Here is a 27,277-nt window from a genome sequence, read left to right as displayed (position 1 = left end):
AGGTTTGCACCGCTGCAGCATTTAAGTCAGTGAAAAAAAAAAAAAAACGATGGGATGCTGACATTTGCACGAGCATGCAAATCCTTCCACCGTGGTCATTTTCTTTTTTTTTTTAACGAATGTGCGTTTTAGCCTCTTTTGAAAAGCCGAAATACCCATTTAGTGTAGATGTATACATCAAATGCATTTCACGACTGCGCAAATGATGCACTAAATGGTACATTTTCAAGTGCGTTGAATCGGCCGTCTCTCGGTGTCATATTGCAGCAGTAGCCATTATCATCTAGATTGCGTTTTAAGTTGGGGGAAACCAGCTAAGTGTCGTTACCCTATTACAGTCCATTTAGAAGTTCCGCAGTAAAGCCCGGGAGTAAAAAGGGGGAAACGAGGCTTTCCATGCTGCTGTATGTCAAGCTGTGAACGGCCTGAGAAAAGGGGACGACTGCTGTTAGCGCTTTTATCAATTGTTTTTCAAAGAGCTGATGGGGTCAGCGTGGGGTAAGCAGACCAGAGGGGAAGGCACAATATGGCACTTTCATTTGCTAAGTGAAATGTTTTTCACCATTGTACCAGCCTTACATTAACAATGTAATAGAGGAGGAGTAGGGTGGTGGTGGTGGTGGTGGGGGGATGATTTCACTTTGGTTGTCATGTCTGGTCAACTGGTTTCGCCTGTTAAAATTCTCACTTTGTGCTGGAAAGTTTGTTTCAGAACCTTTGGTGAAACCTTAGATGAAAATTTCCACCGGGGTTCAATTACAAGGGCTGAGAAAGCCTTGTGTTAGTGTGAAGTATGGTAATGGCCATTTGGTTTAGTGAGCAGCCATTGACCTCTTCAGCCCCCATAAAACATTTAAACTCTATATGGATGTATCATGCTCCACAGCGGTTATTAATGAGATTGTTTTCAGTTTGTTTATTCATCTACTGGAAGTTAATTGATTAGCTGTAGTTTATATACTGAATTATTATTTCTGTTTTCTAAATCCCTGTTTTTCATACTCAGGAAGCGGATCAGAACATAGAAAACTTCCGTCATCATCATGCATGCGTCTAACTACCAGAAGATTTGTGTCATTTGAAAAGACTTGGAAGAGAAAAAAAGACTTAGAGGAATACAAGAACTCAGTCAGCGGACAGAAACGACAATAACCCAGTGTTTAGACATGGCCAGCACCCAGACCAGTTTGAAAACCCCTTTCAAAGACTTGACCTCATTCAAGGGCAACATGAAGCGGCTGTACAGAGAGCGACTGGAAGACGCGCCCATCAAGAAGCGAGTGATGGCGGAGATCAACCTGAAGCGTCGCAGCTTGGATTCCCTCCCCAAAACTCCAAAGGTGAAGAGGGAGCAGATCGAGGATCTGTGCCACGACCCTGACATGGACGTGGAGGGCCGGGCTGAATTGCACATGGTGGGTTCTGCTAAAGCCCTGGACCTGAGCCCCGGGCTCAAACACACACTGGCCCAGTTCACCCTGAGCAGCCAGAGCTCACTCGGGGGCCCGGCTGCCTTTTCAGCCCGCACCGGTCACGAGCACTCCCCGGCCGGCATGCCCCCCCTGTCCTCTCCTCCTGTCCTGGGAGGGGGCCCTCTGCTGGTTCCCTGTGACAGCTCCACTGAACTCACCCACTCGCTGCTGGAGGGAGAGTCCATCTCCTGCTTCGTCGTTGGGGGAGAGAAGCGGCTTTGCCTGCCCCAGGTGCTCAACTCTGTGCTCCGCGACTTCTCGCTGCAGCAGATCAACACGGTGTGCGACGAGCTCTACGTCTACTGCTCGCGCTGCGACTCCGAGCAGCTGCATATCCTCAAGGTGCTGGGCATTCTGCCGTTCAACGCACCTTCCTGTGGCCTCATTACACTGACGGATGCACAGCGGTTGTGCAACGCTCTGCTGCGTCCGGGGGCGGCCTTGCCCGCGGACCCCAGTGGTAAGCTGCTGACCCAGGGCCTGCTGAAGGAGAGTGAAGCCAGTTTCCAGGTGGAGCACCTGTGTTTGGGGAAGTGCCAGGGTCTCTTTGTGCCCCAGTTCTACAGCCAGCCTGAGGCGCCCTGCATCCAGTGCGTCGAGTGCCAGTTGCTCTTTTCGCCACAGAAGTTTGTCATGCATTCACACAAGTCACCCGATAAGAGGACCTGCCACTGGGGCTTTGACTCAGCCAAGTGGCCCTGCTACCTGCAGCTCGCCAGGAAGTACGAAGGCATGCCCGAAGAGCCAAAGCTCAAGCAGCTCCTGGACGAGGTCAAAGAGAAGTTCCACTACCAGCTTAAGAGGTCGCTAGACAAAGTAAGTGCCCTCCTGAACGATACCCGTGTCTTTGTTTGTTTGCATGCATCAAAGTGTCATTCATCATCGTTTCTCATAAGGAAGCCAATTAAAAAATGGTGTCCAATATTTGACTAGAATACCTTACAGCTGCTGTTTTCTTAAACCTGCGTTGACCTAGTATGTGTTAAAGAGGCCGGGGACAGGTGGTGCCATCTGCTTGGCCAGGTCTGATCAGACGAGGTTAGGCCAGCTGGCCACAACTGAAGGGGAAGTGCATCATTTGTCCCCTCAGGTCATCTGGAGGTTACTGGGAATGTCACAGAACAAAAGGCCAATATAGGAGAACAACAAAGAGCCTCTTTAATCCCCAAACTGTATGTCGACAGTTGATAGTTGGACCTTTTTATCTACATGCTGTAGGAGTCTTCCAAATAATTCTGGCGGATGATTGATGATTTTGCCAATTCCTTTTTATTCTTGCTGTGTACAAATATATCATGTCAATGCGGTATTTAAGCCACAAGGGCAGCAGGCCTATTGAAAAGTCAGCATTCAGTGGGGGGAAAAGCTCCAGATTGTTTCTTTGCCATTGACTAGTTTATGTCTCGTGACCTCCCTCTGACCACAGTGGACTGCCCTTTTTCTATTGTTTCGTGGGTTAAGGTGGGGTTGTGTTTTCGACCATTTGGCATGGTTTATTCACATCCAAATCCACCAGTTCAGATGGATTTTACTTGAAATACCGGCTTTAACCAGCAAACACACATTTTGAACAGAAAGGGGCTCTACTACAACCCTTACTGGCAAGATTTATTTGTGATAGTAGTACAGAATGCACCAGGTTAAGTGAGTGTGGCGTAGAGAGATTGCAGTGTGTATTTATAGTGTTCGTGTGTGTGTGTGTGTGTGTGTGTGTGTGTGTGTGTGTGTGTGTGTGTGCAGGTATAAATATGCACATTTCTAGAACACATGAGATAGGAATATGCTACTTTCTCTGTCTGGTTAACTTGGCGTCTGAACGTGCCGGAAATACCGTCTGCGGTCTCGTCTAGCGTCCTAACCGCATTCCTGTCTCGCCTCTTCCCAATTGTCGTCCTCCTCTTCCTCCGCCTTGGTTTATGGTATGCATCTGGGAAGATGTAGACATTCTTTCTCAAAAGCAAGAAGTGTTTTAATACCACAGAGGAAACGCACAAACAACGATGTACACCGACCACAGACACAACACGCATGTACAAAAACAGATGCTCTAGTTGGATGATGAATACAATGTTGGTGTGTGTTTAGTTTATGTGTGAGACATTGGCAACTGTGTAATGAGCTGTTAACTACTGGAGGCTAGTATGACCCATTTTTGTCTCTCGGCGTCTCGCACGTTGCTCGTCTCTCTGGAGTCTCACCACAGTTTCAGGTGTTGTCTTCTCTCTCGGTTGATTTCGCAATTTTTCTTTTTCCTTTTCGTTGTTTCTTTTCTTTTCCCCCTCTTACAGCTATTGATGGACGGTAGTGACTCGATTTTTATCTTCTGTTTTTTGTGAGGGTTTTGGCTCGATCAGAGTGTCAAATTTAAAAGCGAGACTTCAGCTACATTTATGCGGAGAAACACAAAGTCTCAAAAGGCCAAATTCCTGGAAAGAGATTTTCCGGTGAGTTTACAGGACATTTTGGCATTAAAAGAGGATGTCACTCACCCACCGCCGCGCCTAAGCGGATGTACGGGTGTGTGAAGGGTCATTGGCCAGAGAACGAGGTGACCAGGCACTGTCCTGCTTCACTCAGTCAGGACTCTCTGTTTATGTGTGTGTATTTGTGTAATGAAAGTGTGTGTTTTACTGAACAGGAAGTGAGGCAGACGGACATGTCTCTCACCCTGAACATCCTCCAGACTCTCTGTGTCCAGCCGCCTCCGCTGCTGTGGCTGCGTGACTCATACTTTCCACATCCCAATGGATGTTCGTGGAAGTCCAGCCAGGCAGCGTATAGTCACACATGCCTTTTTGGAAAGATGGCTCGCCTCTGTGTGTTGGTCTAACCCCGACTGCAGATCCTTTTCCCAATGGCCCTTATTTACACACAGTGTCTATGTTCATATTTACAAGAGGTTCACAGTTTTACTGGAGAGCTCTGGGACCTCCTAAAAGAGAAGAGACACAAACAAGGGAGCCCTCTGGAAGTCCTCCCCCCCACACACCCCAACCCCCACCTTCTCCAATGGCTACTGGTCCCATATCCTGTTCGGAGTGTTTGGTTTGAGAAGGTGCAGTTAAAAAGTCCAGGACTTGCTCTCTATAAACGGCGCTTTGTGCCTCGAGGCACTGCACCATGTCTACTGATTCATGCTGTGTAAATAGAGTTTGCTAGACAGACGCCACCAACAGACAGCAACAAGGTGAGCCTTATCTCCAGAGTTAAATTAGTATCTGACAGACAATGAGTTCATTCTGCCTTCAGGGATGTAATAGACACGTGCACGTCCCACTGACACAAGATCATGTGTCATCTTTTTTATTGGGTGGATTTATTTTTTTCCTCGCACGACAGAAAGTAACAGAAATTCTAACATCAGGCTTGACTGAAACATTGACTTCTTCACTTTGTAAAAAAATTATATAACTAATAAATACATAGATATAAGTCGTGTAACGGACCACTGTTGATCGGTACGGATCCCCCCTCACGGTTCGGCAAAAAATAAAAAAACGAATAGATCCAGGGTAAATTATAACGTTATCATGATGTGTTCACGTGTAATCTCCTAAAATGTAGTGTTGGTGAGAAACTTGAATAAATCCAGTTGTTTAAAGGAGATGTTTTCAATACAACATAACACGACCTCTAGCAGCTTATAATACATCGTTAAAACTACTAATGACAAGATATGTTTTAAATACATAAAAATACAATCTTTTATTTCCTTATCATTTGAATTATAGGTGACTATCACAAAGTGAAAGCCTATTTATATTTCTAAAGTAGAAAGAACATGCTGTTTTGAAATGGGAACAAATGCTGATGTGGTATTTTAGACATATCTCCCCCACCCGAGTGAGCATAACCCCAGAGGAACACAGTGAACATAGCTGTGTGTTGCTTGCTTGCTTCTGCCTCGTTTGTGGCGGTGTGCTGGCCCAGAGTCGAGTCAGAAGTGTCAGACGGAGAGAACAGCCTTCCTCTGTCTGTCTCGCTGACACGGCTGCGGCACAGACGGCAGACAGCTGCATCTTTCTGGCTTCCTCTATTTGCTATTTGCAAACCAGTGACTTCATTACCGCAGACCAGTGCAGCTGCACTCTGTGGCTGTCTCCTGGGCTGTCTGCGCCGTCTCTCTGTCTGCTTGTCACTCATTCTCCTGGGCTGTATCTAATTGGATTTTGGCGGGGCACGCCAGTCGCACACTGTGCTGCCTTTGCTATCGCATTCTCCTTCCTCCACCTCTCCCACTACCATGATGTCAATCTGCCTTCTTCCGTCCTCACCCATCTTGACTTGTGGCCTTCAATACCCCCTGGGCCCCAATCAGCGAACAGTAACAATATAAGCAGCCAAATGACCCGATAATTCAATCGTTACGTAAGCAATAAGACCACTTGTGTGCGTCTGCGACGCGGATGAGAGGAAAGCCAGTGGCTATTGATCAAGTCTCCGACCATGATGGATGTGGTGAGTTGTCGGGTCATTCGGACACTGAATAGAGGAGACGACGGACCAAGAGTGAGGCAAGACAAAACGGAAGAAGAGTGAAATGAGAAGACTCTGTTACGCAGCTGGTGTTGCACAAGTTTCCTATCTGTGTTCAGACGTGTGCATCAGTTTCCCCGAGTTAACCTCACCTCTGCTTCTGATTCCGCCTGCCTCAATTTTTGCAACTCAGACACGCTGCCAGACAGAAGTAGCGTCACGTAGACACATAAAGGGCATCTGTGGTCAGAAAACACACCTTAAGACACTTGAGTGAGTGAGGTAAGGGCGGAGAAGAGAAGTTAAGAGTATGAAACTAAAGAAGATGAGAGGGCAAGGCCGAGGAGGGGTGGGTCTGGCTGTTGTGTCAGTCACAAACTGCTCTGCACTTTGGTCGTCTTCCATGAAACAAGCTGTGTCTACAGCCATTAGGTCGTCACAGGGCGCCTCGGCCCCAGATCTTCTTTCCCCAAGTTGAAAACTAAACTCTCCCAGACCTGAGCTGAACCACAAACCTAGCTTGGAGCAGCCCTCTTGGTTGGCCAATGACGTGCTAGCTAGCTCGCATTCCCCTCAGCTAACACTCTCCTTTGACCCCCCCCCCCCTCCTCTACAAGACACCCATACACATATTTCTATGTCTGTTTGTGCATTTTTTACAAAGAACAACTATCCACTTATACTGAATACACAGCAGCTTCTTTGAACGCCGGCCCAGAGTAGCGTACAGTCTATCATGCCTGTATGTAGTTTGGTGTGGGAGGCTGTCCTTGTTCCCTGTACACAACAGGCCGTGCCTTGGCCAGTGTTTGCTGCCTGTTGTAAAGGGCTAAATGGGGCCCCACAAGGTAGGAGGGGCTGAGCCGAGGGGCCTCTGGTATGTCATCATCAGGTCAGTGCCAGTATCACAGCTCCATAACAGCATTGTAGCTCACTGGAGGAACGCCAAAGTCATTACTTATCAGGCTTTTTTTTCTTAAATGGAGAAGAATCAAATCAAGTTTGGAAAATGCTCACATACCCCTGTTCACCACCTGGATTAATTCTGCACCAGTTCACAGCCTATCCCCCTGCACTACATCGCCACATTTACCATCGGTTGGATGCTAGTAATTTCCCACCCCAGCTGCTGCTTGTTATGTTTGACCGTTGCTCGGCTTGGTCTCATTTCCCACCTCACCACCAGAAGAAAAAAAGAAGATTATGCGCTGCTGTATGGCAACAGGCAGCAGCGATAGGACAGGCCAGATACAGTGGAGCCTCTGCCACGCCTGCCAACAGCCTCATAGACTAAACAAGCTAAGACCCTCCCACCCAAATGTCCTCTGGGCTTTAAAAGAGTCCTCGACTGACAGCCTGTTTGCATGTTCACTATACCCCCCCTCCCCCCCAGGGTGTCGGACCAGTTTGTTGCCTCTAAAGAAAACGAGAGTGAGAACAAGTGAAAGAGAAGGGACTATAATGGGCGACGAGTTCAAACAAGATTTTTAGGAAGAGGAAGGGGCTTGGATCGTAACATGTCTGGCTAGCTTGCCTGGGTTGTTTTGCATGAGACCGGAATAATGAGGAGTCTTGGTATTAATTAATCGATGTGTTGATGAGAAGATTAATAGTCCACTGTTTGGTCTGGAGACAGTCAGACTGTGTGTGTGTGTGTGTGTGTGTGTGTGTGTGTGTGTGTGTGTGTGTGTGTGTGTGTGTGTGTGTGTGTGTGTGTGTGTGTGTGTGTGTGTGTGTGTGTGTGTGTTGGGGGAAGTGTACTGTAAAAGGCTTGTGGGAGACTGCCAGCCTGTGCGTGATGTGTGCAAGCAGAGAGATGGTGTTTGCATTTGAAAGGCTTTTTCTGTACCGCCTTCCCTGTGGGAATGGTGATTAATGAAGATGTAAATGGAGAGACCCAGAGGCGGAGCTTACCATAGGAGCACCATATAGGCATTTTCCTCCACCGCCTCAAGTCTCCCAGACTTGGGAGATAATCACTGGATATCAAAGGCGTGTCACACGTCCCGCCGGGCTGCCACCCGGCACATCCACAACACATTAAGCCCAACCACTACGCTGATCAATAATGCATAAAGTTGCGAACACAGAGAAATCAGGGGAAACTAGTCGGCCTGTACGATTTTAAAGTAATCCCCATCTCTCCACTTTGCCAGTAATTCATTCGCGTGTTTGGTAATGGCTCGTCATTTCCATATGGAAGTGATTCTGCTTGTGTTGCTGGTACAGGTATCTGCGTTGTTGTTTTTTTGTCCGACGACCCCCACAGGCTTAATTGCAACAATGGCAGCCAAGTTAAGTGCTGCTGTGGCCCATGCTAGTTTTGACCTTCAGCCTACGCTCCAGATGAAAGCAGATAGCACAGCGAACCACTGTGAGATGCGAACCTGCCCAGCTTGGATCGGTGATTACTTGGCCTGTAGTCCTTTTTATTTGGCAGCCTACCCTTTGCTCCACTAACATCAAACGCCCTCCAACTGTTTCTTTTCCTTCCACTGCTTGCAGCCTCTATACCCTGTAAATCCTTATCTCACCGGGGGCCTGACTGATGCTGCTCAGGGCAAGGCTGTAAAGTTAGCACCTGGGAAACTGACTGCATTAGTCGAGGTTAAACAAGTGATATTTTGTGGTTTGCCCGGTCTTCAATCTCTTTCTGCCGCTACCCTGACAAATCCTGATGTGTTTATCTCACCACTATTCCCACCTGCAGCGATTGCCGCTCATGGGAATCATCTGTCTCCCTGATATTTCTTAACACACTGTCTTCTTTGCCTCATACTCCTCAGGGGTCTATACCAGCTCATGCAGATCCAGTAAATAGTGGACTGTTTCCCTCTGGATCCTCAACAGCCCCACTGCACCTTTTTTACAGCGTAAACTAAGTAGCAGACAATCCTCGAGGTCGTTCACCGCCAGATGCAATTAATTACCTTTCATAAAACGTACATTGTATATCTTTATTTGAGTATACTTCAGCTATGGAAGCCTAATTAAGGATTGCATGTGTTGAGACTGGTGAGTGCCCTTGCATGCAAGGTAGTTACTAGTGCTTCTTAATTGTCCCCAAGCAACAGAGTGGTGTGTGCTTGTGTGTGCGCGACTCTTTGCCGAGCATGTGGCATTGATTCTCGCTCCTTTTCTGGCTTCGCAGTTGCTCGTATTAAAACAGCCGTTGCTGCTGGGGCGACTCGGTCCGCATGGAGCCTTACAGCCCTTGACTTTATCCTTTGAAGAGTGAGGCATGGCCTTGCGGTTTACAGTCTTGCTACATTTTAACTAGTTCCGATGACTAGTGCACTTTGCAATGCCAGACATTTTCTTCGTCATCGCCAACGAAATGTACCGGCTGAGACACATCCTGATCCACGATGAGTCCATATGCACAATAGTTCACCAAAAGACTGACTCATGTTGATGCAACAAAATCTACCCTCCAGACAAATGATGGTACATTTTTGGCATGGATGCCTTTTTTTTTTTTATCAACTGAGTTGGCAGACAAGGAGGCGGCCTCATTTTTGATTCTGTAAGAATGAAAGTTATAAACTTTTTATTAGAGTTCTCTCACACACACACACACACACACACACAAACACATATAAAGTAACACAGGATGCTGTGCATGATTAAAGGAAATCAAAGGGTCAAACAGCTAGAAACACAGCGAGACACACACACACACACACACACACACAAAACCACCATCAGCAACTTCCTCCCGCCACCACGCCAGAGTGAGTCACAACGCTCCATCAGTGCTGTGCGGTCTGTTCTCCACTCATCAGCGTCACGGTGGAGCCAGGACAAAGATTTATTGCCGTCCCGGTCTCTCGCACGGTCTGTTTGATCTACGCCCAGGTGTGTTCACTTAGAGCTCTGACTCAACCGTAATGACATTTACCAAAACCCAACCACGCTTCTCTTGGGCTGCTGTCAAGCTGTTTTTCAAGGAGGAAGTCTGACGATCAAGATTGTGTGTGGACTGTAGGTTCACCTGTCGTATGTTTTGGTGCATCGATATCAGTACAGGCAAGATGGAAATGAATTCTGGGTTGATGTTTTTAAGTTCTTCTTTTAATAGTTAAGATTTTTGTGGTGCATTTTGTAGTCTACAAGCCACCCTGAAAGTAGAGATAAAGGCCTTTAGAGACTTTATTTGACAACCTGAGCTTTTGACAGAGAGAGAGAGAGAGAGAGAGAGAGAGAGAGAGAGAGTCATGGTAGCTGATGGATTAGCATTGCGGTAGCTGTATGTGTGTGTTAGTGTGGGAGAGACAGGCGAGCCCGAGGGGCCCGGACAGCAAAGCCAAGCTGCCCATGCAGAGGCTTCAAACAAGCTCCTGCATGTAATATGGATGAGACCGGAGCTCCTTGCAGAACAGTCAGAGGACCCAGGGCCTGTTTGGATTTAACTGTCTCTCTTTCCAACATATATTTTGACCCTGCGGGGTGTTGTTTGTCCAGGTGGCGCTCTCTCTTTGTCTGGCTGTTACTACTATATCAAGGGTCAGCCACCTTACGCTCGCTTTCTATTTCTTAAAACCTCCCCTCCCTCTTTCTCCACACCGATGACCCAACCAAGCATTGACATTTACTGCAGTATTCCACATTACAGCAGAGCAGCCTCCTGTGCCGAGGAAGAAGTAAACAAACCACCAATCAATACATGGCGGCATACTAGGGGCCAGTAAAGTAGGGTTTTAGTCAGGGCCATCTCCAGCTCTTGCATTTAAATATGTAAACACTTGCTTATTTAACCCTATTGCCTGTGAGTTGTTTATAGAGATATAGCACAAGAGTTTTTATTTCTACCTTTCACCAAGAGACAGTAGCTCATTATAATGTCTGATTCCTTTAAGACTAGCACACTAGTAGACACTTAAAATGGTAATTTAAGCCACATTATGAGGAGTTTATTGTTACTTGGTGATATATGGCTGTAAGAAGTAGGTGTCTGCAGGTATTTTCAGGCATTTAAGTCAATGTTGTGTAATGTATTGCAAAGAGAGAGGATTGGACAGTGTCTCCATTTTGTGTTTCTCTCTGTAGTAATAGCGGTGCATTGCTGGCTTGCTGACAGTCTCTCCCGGCTTTCAGTCTGCTTAGCAACGCTCGTCCTCTCTGCAGCTCTCTCACTCTCCACTGTCTCCAAGCACTCCGAGTTGTTTCATCCACCCGAATAGTAATCTGAGTTGCCTTTTTATACAGAAAACCAGGCAGCAGATTTCTCTTTTTTTTGGTGGAAGTGTTTGTGTGTTTCTCTCCCTAATTGCGAATTTGAACCAGTAACCTACCTCCAAAAAGCGTCCCATGGCAGCAAGCTTCTCGAGGGACTTTCTCTTTCATTTTTAGAGATGGTAAAGAGCGCGCACACACGCACACACACACACACACACACACACACACACACAGATGAAGCTCAAATGATACGTTCACTCATCTACAGACAAGACAAGAGCTCACTGGCCTCGTTCTCAGTCGATGTCCTCCTGGGAGGATGAAGAGTGTCTTGCTTGTGTCTGTGTGCGTATTTGTTGCATGACAGTTGTGCTTGCAGTAAACTACGTCATCCTCCTACTCGACTGTTTGATGGAGCAGTTGTTAGATGGGTCTGTTTACTTGCATCTGTGAGTGTATGTATGTGTTATATATATATGTGTGTGTGTGTGTGTGTGTGTGTGTGTGTGTGTGTGTGTGTGTGTGTGTGTGTGTGTGTGTGTGTGTGTGTGTGTGTGTGTGTGTGTGTGTGTGTGTGTGTGTGTGTGTGTGTGTGTCTCCTGGCCTGGTTGAGTCACATAGGTGAGCCCCGACAGCTCTGGTAGTAAACGCTGTGTGTGTGTGTGTGGGGGGGGCACTGGGTAAGGAAATTGAAGCACACACACGTGCGCGCGTACACTGAGCCGCTGCTGGAGACGGTAAGCTGCAAATGCACATGCAGCTAGTATGCTCTCGTGCACACGGATGATTTTTAAATGCCCTTCACCGACTCAAACTCATTTCCTGATCCATAAGCATGTAGATGAACATCAGTGGCCACATTCTGATGCAGGCCTGTAATGCTTTATGTCAAACCTAATGACATACATTGAGGAAGTGTGGGGTAGATGTATTTTAAGAGTCCGAACCACCGTGCCCTCAGAATATTGCTCTGAATGAAAAAGGCCATAGCTGGAAGGGTAAACAGGAAGCTCTCTCAACCTGAAATGATCCGATGCTTCGTCTGTTCATCACTATTAATCACAGAACTTGAGGTTGATGATTTGGAGAGTGACATAATTTCATTGGACTTCTCTCCTCTGATGCAGTATCTAGACTGTCAACGGTTGCAATATGCATTAAGTAATGTTGCATCATTTTTACTCGGGCTACAAACGATTGTATCTGTCGTTATTGATCATTTAATCATAGTGCATCACACATTTTCCTTCTGAGGTTAACCAGAGTTCAAAGTGATGTGTTAAACTTGCTTATTTGGTCCGACCGTAAAGAAAAACAACCTAATAAATAAACCAATGATGATCACGATGAGGTATTTCTCCTTGATAAATGACTTAAATGATTAATGATCAGACTTTTCTACAGATTAGTTTCTGTCGTCCAGCTAATTGATCACCACTAAACCCCTCTATGATAATAACGACATCGAGATGCATAATATTACTCAATCATGTCGCGATATTAGCATTTTAGAATTAGGTTAGACAGCTGCGTAAAAATAACTTGGCTGGGACAGCTGTGGACAGATGTGAAATGATTTGAACGGTTACTCTATTCCTTGATCAGAAAATTAGTTTTCTTCATTGAATAATCATTTGTTAAGCAAAGATTTCCAACAATTCATCATTTCATAATTTATCTGATGCCTTTGTTGTCTTCTATGGTAGTATGATCAATGGCCCCCATTTTCATATTTATTAAAATAATGATATTTCTTTCTTTCACTACTTGAATAGATATTGGGTCATAGATGCTGTCTGTGTGTTTGACGTGGGGGTTACCTTGGCCTGCCTGGTGTATTCCAGTCAGACAATTTGTCCATTCATGAGGTAACGTTATTACAACCCTTCACATGTACTGCTGTGAATATAGACTGGAGGCCGCCGCTTGGGACTTGATTGTGAAACATGAGAAACGGAGGAGGGAGACAGAAGGTGGGAGAGAGAGAGGGAGGGAGAGAGATGAATAGAAAAATTGATCGAGAGAGCTTAAAAAGAAAGACCGTAGACATATACTGCTGCTTGTTTCCAAATGTAACTCCTGTGTGTGGTAAAGCAGTAGGTGGACAGTAGATGTTGCATTTATTAGGGGGGGGAAGATTCCTCCCAATCACTGTCATAACTTTATCCTTTCCCCATAGACTCCCATTAACTGGGTCCACTGGGTCCCCATTGGCTGTGGTGCGTTCAGGCTGTGCAGTGTGGATCGTAAAATGGCTGACTGTAGCTGTAGCTGTGGGGGAAGGAGCTCAACATGCTGGCGGGGAGGGGAAGGGCTGTGTGTTTGACGTGAGGACTGTCTAGACAGAGTGCCCATGTGGTGCAAAAATGTGCCCGAGGCCCGAAGCCAACGCAAGTCCAGAACGAACCTGTCCTTATCTATCTGTGTTTGTGTGTGTTTGTGTGTGTTTGTGTGTGTGTGTGTGTGTGTGTGTGTGTGTGTGTGTGTGTGTGTGTGAGAGACTCTGGCATGACTAGTCTGGCTGATGCTTATCAGCGTGCTTGTCTGGCTCTGTTCTTTCTCTTTGTGTTTGGAAAGAGGGAGGAACAGGTGTGTGTGTGTGTGTGTGTGTGTGTGTGTGTGTGTGTGTGTGTGTGTGTGTGTGTGTGTGTGTGTGTGTGTGTGTGTGTGTGTGTGTGTCTGGGGGAAGGCACAAACAGACCGTCAGACAGACAGTCACATGGTGTCTGGTCTGTTTGTCTCCTCATCTGTCTTGGCTGTCTGCCTGTTCTTTTTCTTTCGTTCCTGTTTTCCTCTGCCACCTGTTTGTCTCACCGTCCACCTGCCAGACCTGTCCTCATCTGTGCTCTGTGCTGTTTTTAAACACCGCTTTATCTCTTTCTCCAAAAACTAAAGTGAAAGGAAAATAACGTTACCCTCTCAGCGCAGTGAGAGATACAGTGTTTGTCTTCCTCTGAGCACTAAGTGAGGGGTCAAACACTTTAAACTGCCTTCTCTACTGTTATAACTGAGGCGTTCGTAGAAGATAACTCGTTATGCAGACTAGAAAATATAAAGTGTATTCTTTTAAATGCCCCACTTGGCTGCCTGGTTCCCTTGTGGGCTCTTATTGATTTGGCTGCTGAAACAAAGTGTGGCTCCCAGTCCGTGGATAAATGGCTTATTGGATTAAGACTTCCGGGGGGGGCAGTAAAACGCATAGAAATAAATAGACTCCAAAGACTGATGCACCTTTTTATTTTATACATCAGATCCCTGCTACAAGCAAAAGCCTACACGCTGTGTAGATCAATGTTTGGGGAATCTTTGAGGATAAATGGAAGTTGGATGAGAAAATGAAAAATCCTGCAACACCCATTCAGGCGAGATGCGGCAATATCTTGTTGTTGTTGAGTGGCTTTGACCAGGAAGTACACATATCGGTAGCTTGATCTTTGACACAGTCGACGACTGCAGCAGAACAGGATGTGGTCTAGAAACAGACGAGGCGTGACTGTCTGTCTCTGTGTGTGTGTGTGTGTGTGTGTGTGTGTGTGTTCCTCCTTTCCTCCCTCGCTGTCTGAGGCCGAATGAAAAGGCAACCCAAATAAAGGCTGTTTACTTCCTCCTGAGAGAGGAAAAAGGAGAATGAGCATGTCCTCCTCTGTAGCCTGCCGCTATCCCTCACCTTCTCCCCCTCCCCGCCTTCTGAATGCCAGACTCATGAATGGCTCAGGGGGGAAGGAGGGAGGAGGAAGAGGAGGGAGGATGGAGGATGGGTGGCACAGTTAAGTTTTTTTTTTTTTTTTTTGTGTAAACCCCTCTGCTTCTGTCCCTGTCTGGTGCTCGCCTGGGGTTTGTTTCAGTTTTTATACACGACCCCGCTAATGCCCGCGTTTCAACAGATGTGCGGACAGTTGGGCCCAACGGTGTTTATGTTTCAAGGCACTAAAAGGGATTGAAATGGAGGCCTGCTGCTCTGAGATGAAAGGTCGGACCGAGGCGTGCGCACTTTTTATGCTGCTCTAGATAAGAGTTGCCATTAGGCTTGTTAAGACCGGTTGTTTGCGTGTTATATCCTGTTTTTTTTTTTTTTTACAGTGTTACATTTCAGTAGCATATATAGCACATGCTACCAGCTTTAAAAAAGTAGCACACTGATCATGGAGATTGTAGCATCAGTTAATCTGCGGATTGTTTTTCCTTTTGTCTGTAAGATATCATAAAATAATGATCACAATTTTCCTGAACCTAAGATAATGTCTTAGGCCCAAAATATTCAGTTTACAATGATATAGAAGTAGTGACATTTCAAGAAGCTGGAACGAGAAATATTTAGCATTTTTGCTTGCAAAGTGACTCAAATACAACTAATCAATTAATTAACTTATCAGTTCAGCTCTGGATGTATCTTGATATGCACAAAGATGGCCGCTATCTGGACAGTGAGGAGAGCTTGACCTCAGACTTGATTGTACATTATGTGTCGCTCTGTGTGTCTTTATGTTCCTTTTAGATATAAAACATGTGAATCAAACCAAGAGCAGAAACAAAACCAGGTTCCTCTTGTTGTTTGTGGAGACGAGCAGAGACTGGCAAGAGCTGAAAAAGACTCTCTTATATCCTCTTCTGCTACAAAGAAACTGGTTATCCGTCAACTTGTATGTGAAGTTGAAAGCCTTCACCCCAATCAGAAATCAACTCTTCATGAATAATATGCTGGTGCTTCCACCAGCACAGCCAATTATTAAAAAAACGCTCTGAGCAGATTTTTATTTCTAGTAAAAAATTTTTTTTTAAAAAGACTTAAAATTACACTGAATGTCAACCTCTATTTCAAATGCCCCCTTTTGAAGTAAAAAAAATAAAGCTAGAAAATGACAGCGGCTACAGGTACTCCTGATGTAAATGAAGTGGTGCTTTGCATTGGGAAGCACAGATGGAGCTCACGTTAGAAATTCACGGCCGCCACTGAAGTGCGTTTACTCTCCGCCTGCGTTTGCCAGACTGTGTGTATGGTAATGTACCGTCATGGCTGTCTGTGGAGGAGAGTGGTGCTTGTTATTGTTGGATTTAACGGCACTCAGGCTGCACACAAAAACCACTCTGCTCCATCAATGCGTCTGCTGTAGAAATGTCACGTGTGCTAATGGTACGGGGACTAAACCAGGGCTCTGGAAATGGGTCATTGTAAAAGTTCACATGGCCGTGTGTCTAGAGCAGTATGCTTCATCTTGTTACAGTTGTGTGCGTGTGTGTGTGTGTGTACACACACATACACAGCGACAGGCAGACTGCTGGTGATTAGGAGCAACGGGGCAGAGTTCAGTGAGTGTGTGGAATGCTAATCCACATTGTCATAAGGCGAGCTTCAGCTTGACAAAGGGCTGGAGACATAGGTGGTTAGGAGGTGTGTGTGTGTGTGTGTGTGTGTGTGTGGGGGGGGGGGGGGGGGGGGGGTGTGTGTCGCAGAAGCAGATAAGAGAGTTGTTTCATTATTGTAAATTACAGAGTAGCAGCGATGTGTGTATGTGTTAACAAAACTGGGGAATGGACAAGAGAGGTGGGCGGGGGGGAACAGCTGTGTTGAAATGTGCAAACGTTTGGAGCCACACATTCATTAAGGAATAGAGCAGCAGGGATAATGAGTGTTTTTGTGGGCGTTAAGCTGTCAACGGTCAGGTGAGCAGGAAATACAGGGAGAGACAGGCAGCCATTAGTGGAACATGCAAACCTATACATAAATGTGTATATATGTGGATACACACTCGCAAGCACTTACACTCTTTTGTTGTTTTTGCACAGGCGCATGAACACAGGCCTACCTTTTTTATTGAGCTGTCAGTCTTCTCATCAGCAGAGGGTCAAGCAGATGAAAGACCTCTGGATGACCTGGTGCTAATGTCAGTGTGTGCGTTCCACTCTCGCTCCCTGTGTCTGTGTTGGTCTCATGGACACATACACACCTGTGCAGGGGGGGTGGGTGTAGTAACGAATGCCATTAACACACACACACATTCAGACAACCTTTAACATTGGAGGAAATCAAGCCAGCGACGACCCAGCTCGTCTCCACACCACTGCAGTGGGTTTGATTGTTGTTTCTGTCAACTCTCCTCCCTCTTTCCCTCTATTTCTGCCCTGTCCCACATCTCTCTTTGCCTTCCTTTACGTCCCATCATCCCACATCTCTCTTTGCCTTCCCTTTACTCCCTCCCTCCCTCCTCTTCAGTGCTGCAGTGCTGCCTTGTGGAGAAAAAAAAAGGAAAAAACACCAACCACGAGTGCTTGTAAACGGACAAGCCCCCCTCCTATATCTATATATATATATATATATATATATATATATATATATATACACACATTCACAGAGACACACCTGGCTATGCATATGTCGCCATGTCTATTGGTTTTGCATGCCCATGCTCATTCATCCATGCCCTTGTAAATAAGGGACTGTACCCTACACACAGTACGCATGAATTCACACACAAATGATGACTAGTTTTAGTTTTTTTCCTTGTTGTCTTTAACGGAAAGGTTAACTTAAACAGGTGTAGATCCAGACAGCACAATTATTATGATACATGTAATACAATAGTTCTAAACCTGCTGCTAGACTAGTAGCAACTGTATGAATGGTAGGTGGCTCATTCCTGGATGTCACTGTAATTTGGACGTTTTGATCTGAGGCTGTTTAACATTGTTTTTGTGTGTGTGTGCGCATTCTGTGGATAAACGTTCAGAGATGGCTTTAAGAGGCTAGTAAGTCAATTATTGATGCTTTCTACAACCTCTTTCTCTCCTTCCTTCCTTCTTCACTCTGCTTTTACACTTTTCTCCCCATTGAATTCTCTCCTTCCTGTTTCTTCTCCTCCTCCTACGTTCGCTCCCTTCTACACCTCCCTTCTCCATCTCTCCGTCTGTTGCTGTGGGCTACCGAGCGGTGCATATTTCGATGCTGCAAAGTGTTCTTCCTCTGGCGCCTGTGCTACCTGTCAGTTTGGTTGAAAGTGTGTCTGTGTGTGTGTGTGAACTGCAGGCAGCCTATGTGTGTAGTGTCAGGCCCGTCTGCCGCTGATAAGCATCAACTCCATCAGCATGCGGCCTCTCGCTGAGCGCGTCCTGGATTTGCTCAAAACACACACACACACACACACACACACACACACACACACACACACACACACACACACACACACACACACACACACACACACACACACACACACACACACACACACACACACACACACACACACACACACACACACACACACACACACACACACACACAAATATACAACGAGAGACAGTGCCAGCAGTATTTACTGAACCCACATGGCTCAGGCGGCTCAATGAATCATAAACATTCAACACACAAATATGTCTTCACGTTGAGAGGGGGGCTGATTCCAGCCGTGTTGCATGTTGTACCGATGAATCACACACACAGAGGCACAGAGTGACGGGCCATGTTGTAGACATGTTGACTATCATCTTGTTTTATTCATAGGTCTTCCTCAGTGGGCTCATTCAGCCTCTACTCTTTTTTTTCCCCTGCTGCCTTTGTTTTCTCCAACACTGTATCACGACCGGCTCGGGCCGTAGATCACGCGTGCTGTTCACTTTTAATGCCATTCGTCTCCATTTTCTATCTTTTGGAGCTCATTTGTCTCCATTTCCCCTCTGTGACCGAGGTTGTGATTATTTCTCCTCGCGTTCCTCGGCTCCTTTGCATAGTCTGTGCATGATTTTAGTTTTTCATCATGTTCTAACCAACAGAATCTATGCTGCACTCTTTAATCTCGGTGTGTGTGTGTTTTGTTTTAACCGCCGTCTCTCTCTGTGTTTCAGAAGGCAGTGGAGGAGGAGGAGGAGGAGGAGAGCCAGGTGAGGAAACCCTCAGCAGATCTCTGCTCCCCCAGCAGCAAGTTGAATGATGCCGACCCTGCAAGAAAGGTCAGTCGTCGGCTCCCTTCCTATACAACCACCCCTCCATCACCTCCTACCGCCTCCGACACCCCCTCCTCTCTTTACCCCCCCCTCGTCTCTCGTCTACACACAGGTCGGCCTGTCAGGGTCACCCGCCCCCCGACTGACAGACACACCCCCTGCTCACCCATTCATAGCGGCACGTTTCTTCTCTCTGACCTGTCAGGAAATACACAATATACTCGTACAGCGGCTGAAGGGCTTTGCTTCATCACCTCCCCCCATCGCAGCACACACCAACTTCACATGCACACACCGAGGAAGAAGCTCTTTATTATGATTATCTCTTTTCTCCAACATGTACACACACGCAAACACACACACACACACACTCTTTCTCCCAGCTGATGCCTGACGGATGATCCCTCCTCCACATGTATGCATATATTAGCTTTATTAGATATAGTGCCACGTGCAGTACTGCACATTCCCTCCACCTCCTGCCGCTTCTCCCCGTGTGTGTGTGTGTGTGTGCGTGCGTGCGTGTGTGTGTGTAACTCTTCCGTTGTAATAATTTTAGCTGCAAAATGTTATGCTAAGATCAATAAATGTAGACGGAAGATGCCATGTCGTGCCTTTTGTAACTGCAACACAATGGCTCAAGAGACGGTGTTGCTGTGTTGTTTGATATTTATCTGTGTGTTTTGTTATTTTTAGGACAAAACATCTTCACCTACTCTGGTGTTCAATCGTCTTTTCGCGGACATCAAGGAGGAGCCAGGACACCCCACCCTGGTCCATCCCAGGTACTACACCTCCTTGACTTTGATTAAACAATCCCAATCTAACGGTTATGTTCATTATCAAGCATCTAAAGGTTACTTTTTCGATTAATGATCCACAACTCAAAGATATAGTTTACAAAGATATAAAATGAGAGAAGAGCAGTAAATTCTCACATTTGAAACCAATTATTTGAATTTTTACATGACGTTGTTGTTGCTTAGTGCACGTCTACTTCATTTATAAAGACGCATGATTTCTTGCATTAAAGTTGTTTACATTGTTTTACTAGGCTGCTGCCTCTGATACTGAAGGAGTTTTTTTTCCCTCCCTACTTTAGTAAAATAATTACCAAGTAAAGTTTAAGTTCGACTTGAGTAAATGAAACAGCCACACAGCCACAACTACATGGGACCGCCTTGACACACTGACTGTGTGGAGGCTCACAGACATCAGGCCAGACACATTGGCAGGATTAGAGTTCTGGTCATCTACCAGCATCACATGACCGCTACACTCTCAAACCAGCCGGGACTTGCGTAGACCAGTTTGGAGCGTGTCTCTTGCATTGCAGCGTTACTAATAATGCTCTGCTACAGCCAGGCATCGTGCTCGACATCCACAGCACTTAATGTGGTATTTGGGTTCTAGCAGCATCCATTAGCGGTACACTTGTCAAATACAAGCCAGGCTTACATTATTCAATCACATCTTTCATGTGAACGAGTTTCAGATTCCCATTCAGGCGAGCAGTCTCCATCCAGAGGGAAGGAAGCAAGGCTGGGTTGGTAGTGCTGTAGTTTTTTTTTTCCAGGCAGAGCCCCACTGAGCTGTCATGCTCAGCCTAGTTCACAGCTCCAGCTCTGTCTGGAGGGGACTGCTGGTGGGGGAGGGGTTTAGAGCTTCTCTTCTCTCCTCCATCTGCTTCTCTATCACTCTGTCTCTTTCTATTCCTCCCTCTACTCCCTCCCTCCCTTCCCACAATGCAGCCAGGAATAGACAGATAGTGTTGGCTCAGTGGCTTCAGTGCTTCTCCGGGCAGTATCTCTCTCTCAGTTGTACCCACTACCTGGACATTGGTGATAAGCCGAAAGGTCCGTTTAGGCCGAGATCCTGTAAACGCACGATAAGAAGTGTCCGTATTCCACACTGTGTTTCCAGCTCTTCAGATGCTGCAGTTACTGGAGGCTGAGCCGCTACCAAATGACTTTTGTTTTGTTACTCTGATTCAGCTGTGTTTTATTGCTGGAGAGTTTAAAAGGGCCACACGAGTTATTGCAGGTGTTATTGCTTTATGTATATGAGCATTGCAAAGTCCATAACTCGTAACATTTTACGACGTTTACGGCAAAGACGGTAGTATGTGAAAGGTGACACTGCTACCATTATGACTAGAATGATGAAAACAAAGAGAAAACGGATGCTTGAGCCAATATGTACATAATCAGCAGCATACGTCACCTTTATGTCATTGGAAAATTACATTTTAATGCTGTTGTATGTTCAGTATTCTTATCAGTTAATTTTTAAATGTTTATGTACACATGTAGTCAGTTCAGTTCTTTATGTGTCTTCTTTCTTTATCTCTGTCTCTCTGCCAGCTACTACCTGTACACATACGATAAGATGGTGGCTCCCAACGTGTCTCTGCAAAGGGAGGCGGAGATGAGCCCCGAGATGTTCGGAGCGCTGCTCAAACACCACTACAGCCACAGAGTGCTGGGCCACGACGAGCCACCCATGGGTCAGTAACGCAGCACACACTAATGCACACAGAGTCCACTCGCATTGGCAACCGTAAACGTGCTGCAGTGATGCCAAATTACAAACCACTTTATCACTTTGCTCAACCAAAGCAAGTCAAATTCTAATGCAATAAAAACTACAACCATAAAAACTAAAAGCCACCTCGCTAACTTTATAGTTAACCTTTGAACAACCACAAGGCCTGAGCCAGATTACCTAAGAGGTCTGATATTGGATAAGCAGGTCAGAGTGGTACTATACTGTTGAGCAAGAAGTAAAATGTGATCAAATTTAATGTACATTTTCCATAAAGTTCCCAAGATATACTGAGAATTGTCATCCCGTTAGATAGGATACGAGTTTGCTTCTCTCGGGCTTCGGTTTTTATTTTACGATCCATTCTGTCAACCGCTGCACTCAAATCTATTAAACTAAGATAGAATAATACCGTTTCTTACTCGACGACCTACACTCTCCAATAATTGTGTTCATGCAGGTAAAAAATGGACAGTAGTACTAATAAACCGTAAATCCACTTTTTAACCATGTTTCTCTTTGCTCCTGGAAAAAGATAATGATTGATATTCTATAATATACGTCCTTCAAAACTGTGTTTGAAACTTGAGTAATATGTTACTTTAATGTCCCTTATTCAGAATTCATAAACAGTATATTAACATTTAATGAACAGTTTAATAAAAGCTGGTTGAAAGCTCTGGGGCAAAGACAGTAAGTGACCGTTAAGTTAAAAAAAAAAAATTTCAGGTTGAAGTATTTCCATCAACAGCAAGAGACAGACAACGCTGTTGATATTTGATAATTTAAATAGTACTTCATAACTACTCTTGTGTACACTAGACGCATAAACACGGCTGACACATGCCTACTATAAATACATGACACGCATACAGCAAGCGATTCACATGCATAAGTAGAAGAGACATGCAGAGCAGACACGTGCTCTTACTGTAAACATACATCCTACAGTCAACAACCATCCAACACACACACGCATACACACACACATTCATGCACACACTTATTCATGCACACATTACCCGCCTGCAGCCATGCACATTATCATGCATTGACCTTCACATAAAGACTCTGGGGGCACCTCAGTATTGATGAACAAGAGTGGTGGAAATGGCAGTGACCTCTTCTCTACCCTGTGTGTTTATGTGCATGTTGACGTGTGTTTAATACTCCTGAATTAATAAGACGTGTGTATATATTTAGAGTGAGAGAGTGTGAATCATGGGAATGGTTTTCCGTCTACCATTATTACGCCACGTCTGACTGCCAGTCTCTCTCTCTCTCTCTCTCTCTCTCTCCCTCTCTCCCTCTCGTATCTCTCGGGCATTTCTGCTCCCCTTTTTCTTCTCCAACCAATCTGTCTCTCTTCCCTCCATCCTCTCATCCACTCTTTTTCTCCTGGCAGCCTTTTCCACATCCTCTGTGAGTCCGTGCTCTGCCTGCTCTCTCACTTCCTCTCCCATCCATCCATCCATCCATGTCTCTTTCTTCTCTTGCTCTCTTCATCTCCGCCTTCATCTCGCTCCCCTTTTTCATTCTCTTTTTTTTTTTCTTCTTATTGAATGATTTCCTCCCCCAGTTTGTCTGTGTGCCTCTCTCCCCCCCCCTCCCCTCTCTCCTGCTTATTTCCTTTTGATCCACGTCCAAATGACCCACTCCTGTTATGTGTGTGCTTCTACTATCGTGTGTGTGTGCGCACATGCGCAAGTTAGTTTGAGTCGGTAAATTAGTGTCCTCTCCAGTGCCAGACATGCTGTGTACAGAGCATCATATTTCCTGTCACACACGCACACACTTAATGAATGGATTATTCCGGCAAACAACCCATCTTTGTCATGCTCTCTTTCACTATTTTGTCTTCTCCTTCTGTCTCTTGAGCTTATACCTTCAAACACACCATCATTAGTAGCCCTACACATGCCCCACGGCAGCTTCTGTACACGTCTGTGTCTTTGTGTGTGAGAGTGTGACACCGCCTGTTTGATCCCCATCCCGTGATGTACACCTTTTTAAAGTGAGGGAACGAGAGTTTGAACAGAGGAGGAGCCCCCGCAGAGTGGCGTAGCTCCCACGCAGGGCCCTTTATTTCTCTCTCTCTCTTCTTTCTCTGTGTCTGAGGGTGCACGCACACACAGACAGAATTTTTGGATGAGTGTTTGGTTCCTCTGCTGTTGCCATGCCATGCTTGCGCTCGCGCGGAGAAAGTGGTGTGAGCTTTTATGAGGTTGTGCGAGTGTGTTACCTCAGTGTAGGCGGGAGCGTGTGCACGAGCTCGACTCGCACTTCCTATTTTTCAACCACCTCCTCATTTTGTTTTTTTTTGTTTTTAAAACTCCTTCCTCTTCCTCCCTCCACAGATCTACATGCGTCGCCTCCCGTCGCTGCTGCTGGCGCCGAGGAGGCCAAATCCCAACGTGCCGCCGCCGCCTCGACCAGTGAGCGGGAATGCCAAACCCAGGCAGTTTCCATGGAGACAAGCAGCCAGAGCTGCAAGAAAGCCGCCCACACCCACACCCCCGCCCACACCCCCCCTCCTCCTCCCGTGTCGTTGTCGTCGCCGGTAACGGAAGTAGCGGCTACGGACGTGGGCTTTGCCATGAGCGTCGCTGCGGCGGGGGGGCTGGAGGACGACAAGGACAGAATCGTGGTGGAGATCATGCAGATGTACAGCAGGCAGCAGGAGAAGCTCAACTCCACCCTGCACAAGCAGCTGCAGCTGGAAATGGTGAGTTGGCGGTCGGAAAAAGAACAAAGACTCGAGATAAATGAGCCTCCGGCTGAGACCACAACTGTCCTGGCCTATTAAAAGTGTCCTCGATGCTCACCTTCCACTGACCCCTCCCTCTCTCTCCTGTAGCCTAAACAATATCAGCCTAAAGCCTGAATGTTGGTATCGGATGCTTCTGCAATTTGTCAAAACAAGTCAGCAACCCTGTTTATGTAAATTACAATGTTTCACTGTTGTATAACACATTGTATATTATTCACACACTCAAGTTTAATTTCTATTTTGACATATGGAAATAGAGTTGACCTACATTGTGGTGACGTTAACATCTACGGCTGAATTAAGTCCCTGCATTTAAACCCACCACTGGGATTCTTGAGAGATTCATAATGTAAAAGGAGAAGTTCACCAAAGAAAATATTGATAACAAAATGTATGATTAAATGTAAGCAAATTGTACAGAAAACAATGTATATAGGCCAACACAAAACCTTCACTTTGTAGTCTGTCCTCTTTCCACTTCTACTGCCGTTGTGCTATCAAACATCCGACCTCTCTGCGGAGGGGCTGACATTTAGAGCACTTTACTCTACAACGGGTCAGTGAAATATCACATGATCATTGTTATTTCCCCGGTATCTCCAGGAGCTGGAGGCGGTGCGCGGGGGCGAGGCGGCGAGGCTACGGGAGCTGAGCGCCGAGCAGCGGGAGCTGCGCAGCGAGCTGGAGGCGGTGCACAGCGAGCAGGCGCGGCAGCTCAGCCAGGCCCGCCAGGAACAGCTGGAGCTGGAGACCCGTCTGGAGCAGCTCCGGCAGCAGGCCTGCGCCTGCGAGCCGGGGTCCCAGCGCCAGCAAGAGGCCCACTACGCTGCACAGGTATGGACTAAGCAGGCAATGCGTGCACGCACGGCACCGATTTTGGCATCGGAAACATTCAGAGTGAATCACAGCGACACACACAGTCTGAGATAAAAAAATGGCATATGTTAGGAGAGCCAATGTGCAGACGTCACAGTGCTCCAATCAAACTAAAGGAAGCATCACTGCAGTGCTCTACATATTGATCCATCCTTTCATTTTCTAAGCATTTACAACTAATTTATTCACTTTGTTTTCAATTTATTACCATGAACATGCAATAATCTGCCTTTGTGATGCTGCTGAAAAGATTTGCATTGTAACGCAGCACATTCAGACAACAGGGTGAGATATTTAACATCACTCTATGAGTCCGTTATCCTCAGTAAGTTCATTCTCAGCACTCGTAGATACGAGCAGTATGTGTGGACCAGTGGATGTCTATTAAAGGTAAAAAATATCTTGGACTCTGACCACCAGATACGAATAGGAGAATTTTGAGAGTATGAAATCACATATTTCCTCTCACGGTAGTATTCTTTTCTACCATACCTTTCCTGTCCTATATGAGTCACTATGCTGTCGAAGAGCGTACACACACACACACACACACACACACACACACACACACACACACACACACACACACACACACACACACACACACACACACACACACACTCTCCTGCAGAGCCTTTGTTTGGGTTTCCACTCGACTTATCTCCAGATAGGTTCTGTTATGTTGGTCTGCAGCCTCCCCCTCCTGTCTGTCCTTGAAGCTGCTCCGCCTCCCTCGGCATCAAAAACAGGATGTCTGCCAGTTAGCTAGGAAAGGGGGTACGCACGTGTTTGTGTGGCTATGAGATAAATATTAGCCTGAAACTAGACATTGTCTAAAGTAATTTACTAGTTCAACACACATTTCCAAAGTCTGAGTAAAAACACAGAAGTCAATCAAACTTGAAACGTAAGAATCAAGAATGTCTTCTAAATCTTTTCTTGTTTGATGTTGAAATCACACATGATGATTATTATTATTATTATTATTATTATTATTAGGGCTCTTTTCTCTTCTCTTTCTTTGGCTAACAGCAGCACAGCTGTGACAGCAGGCTGTAGTAAACAAGGACCGGATGCCTGACAGAGTAACAAGTAATGAGGGTTAAGGTCTCTCCAATCACAACGTGTCTGCGTCTTGACAGTCACAAGATACAGTGCAACACCAGCAGATAGCCTATCTGCTACACTTTGCACAGTCTGTTACGATAGCCTACTAGCTAACTATCCGTTTGTCGTGTAAATGTTGTGTGTTGGGTCTGTTTTGTGTACTGCAAGAGATTAAAAAGAATCCCTGAAAATCTTGAGCTTTGTACTGTCCGACCATCATTCCCACTCAACCTCGACATCAACAACATGTCTAAGCGGGACTTAACGACAGATTATTGTTAAATGTGTGAGACTAAAAGTGCTGTAGGCATCCGTTGACCTCATGCCTCTCTTCCCCCCCCCTCCCTCCATAGTTGTCGGAGTTACGTCAGAGGCTGGAGCGAGCAGAGACGGACCGGCAGGAGCTGCAGGAGGAGCTGCGCAGGGAGCGTGAGGCGCGGGAAAAGCTCGAGCGCACAATCGCCCAGCTCAAGCAGCAGATGGTCCATTCTGCCATGGTGGGAGGCAGCCCCTCTCCTCCTCTTACCCCTTCAGCCGGACCCCCTAACGCCCACTGCCCGCCCTCCTCCTTCTCAGAGGCCCCAACGGCTGGCCAAAAGTAACCGCCGCCCCCCCCCCCCGGGCGCCTCCCTCATTCCTCTCCCGATCACCCGCCAACTCTACAGACACAAACAAATCAGCCTAAAGCAGAAAAGGAGCTTTGCATCTCCTCAGGCTGTTTTTTAAGTTGTGCATTTCACCCCCACCCTTTTGTTTCCGTGTAGGACTGACTTTTGGTTTTGTAAAGTTGTTTCTTTATTATTATTTTTTTTTTTTTCTCCCTCCTCTCTTTAAACAGTATTTAAAGATCTTTTGGGGCATGTATTTTGATTTAATTTATAGTTTTTACTGAACAAACCGCTGCTTTAGACGTTGACGG

At 46.1% G+C, this 27,277-nt stretch overlaps 1 protein-coding gene across 1 annotated transcript; it reads left to right on the top strand.

The window, feature by feature from the left end:
- Positions 1-1,166: 1,166 nt before the first annotated feature.
- On the top strand, positions 1,167-27,034 carry skila (SKI-like proto-oncogene a; the record flags this gene model as incomplete). Its single annotated transcript, XM_079172690.1, has 7 exons — positions 1,167-2,288; positions 18,963-19,067; positions 19,758-19,846; positions 21,425-21,567; positions 23,963-24,330; positions 24,979-25,209; positions 26,712-27,034. The coding sequence occupies 7 exons, from the start codon at positions 1,167-1,169 to the stop codon at positions 26,958-26,960; spliced, it is 2,307 nt and encodes a 768-aa protein (XP_079028816.1). The 3' UTR covers positions 26,961-27,034.
- Between the last annotated feature and the right edge of the window lie 243 nt (positions 27,035-27,277).

Source organism: Pholis gunnellus (genome assembly GCF_910591455.1).
Source record: "Pholis gunnellus genome assembly, chromosome: 14".
NCBI lineage: Eukaryota > Metazoa > Chordata > Actinopteri > Perciformes > Pholidae > Pholis > Pholis gunnellus.
The sequence above is the reverse complement of the archived record's forward strand: the minus strand, read 5'-3'. Positions and strand labels throughout refer to the sequence as shown.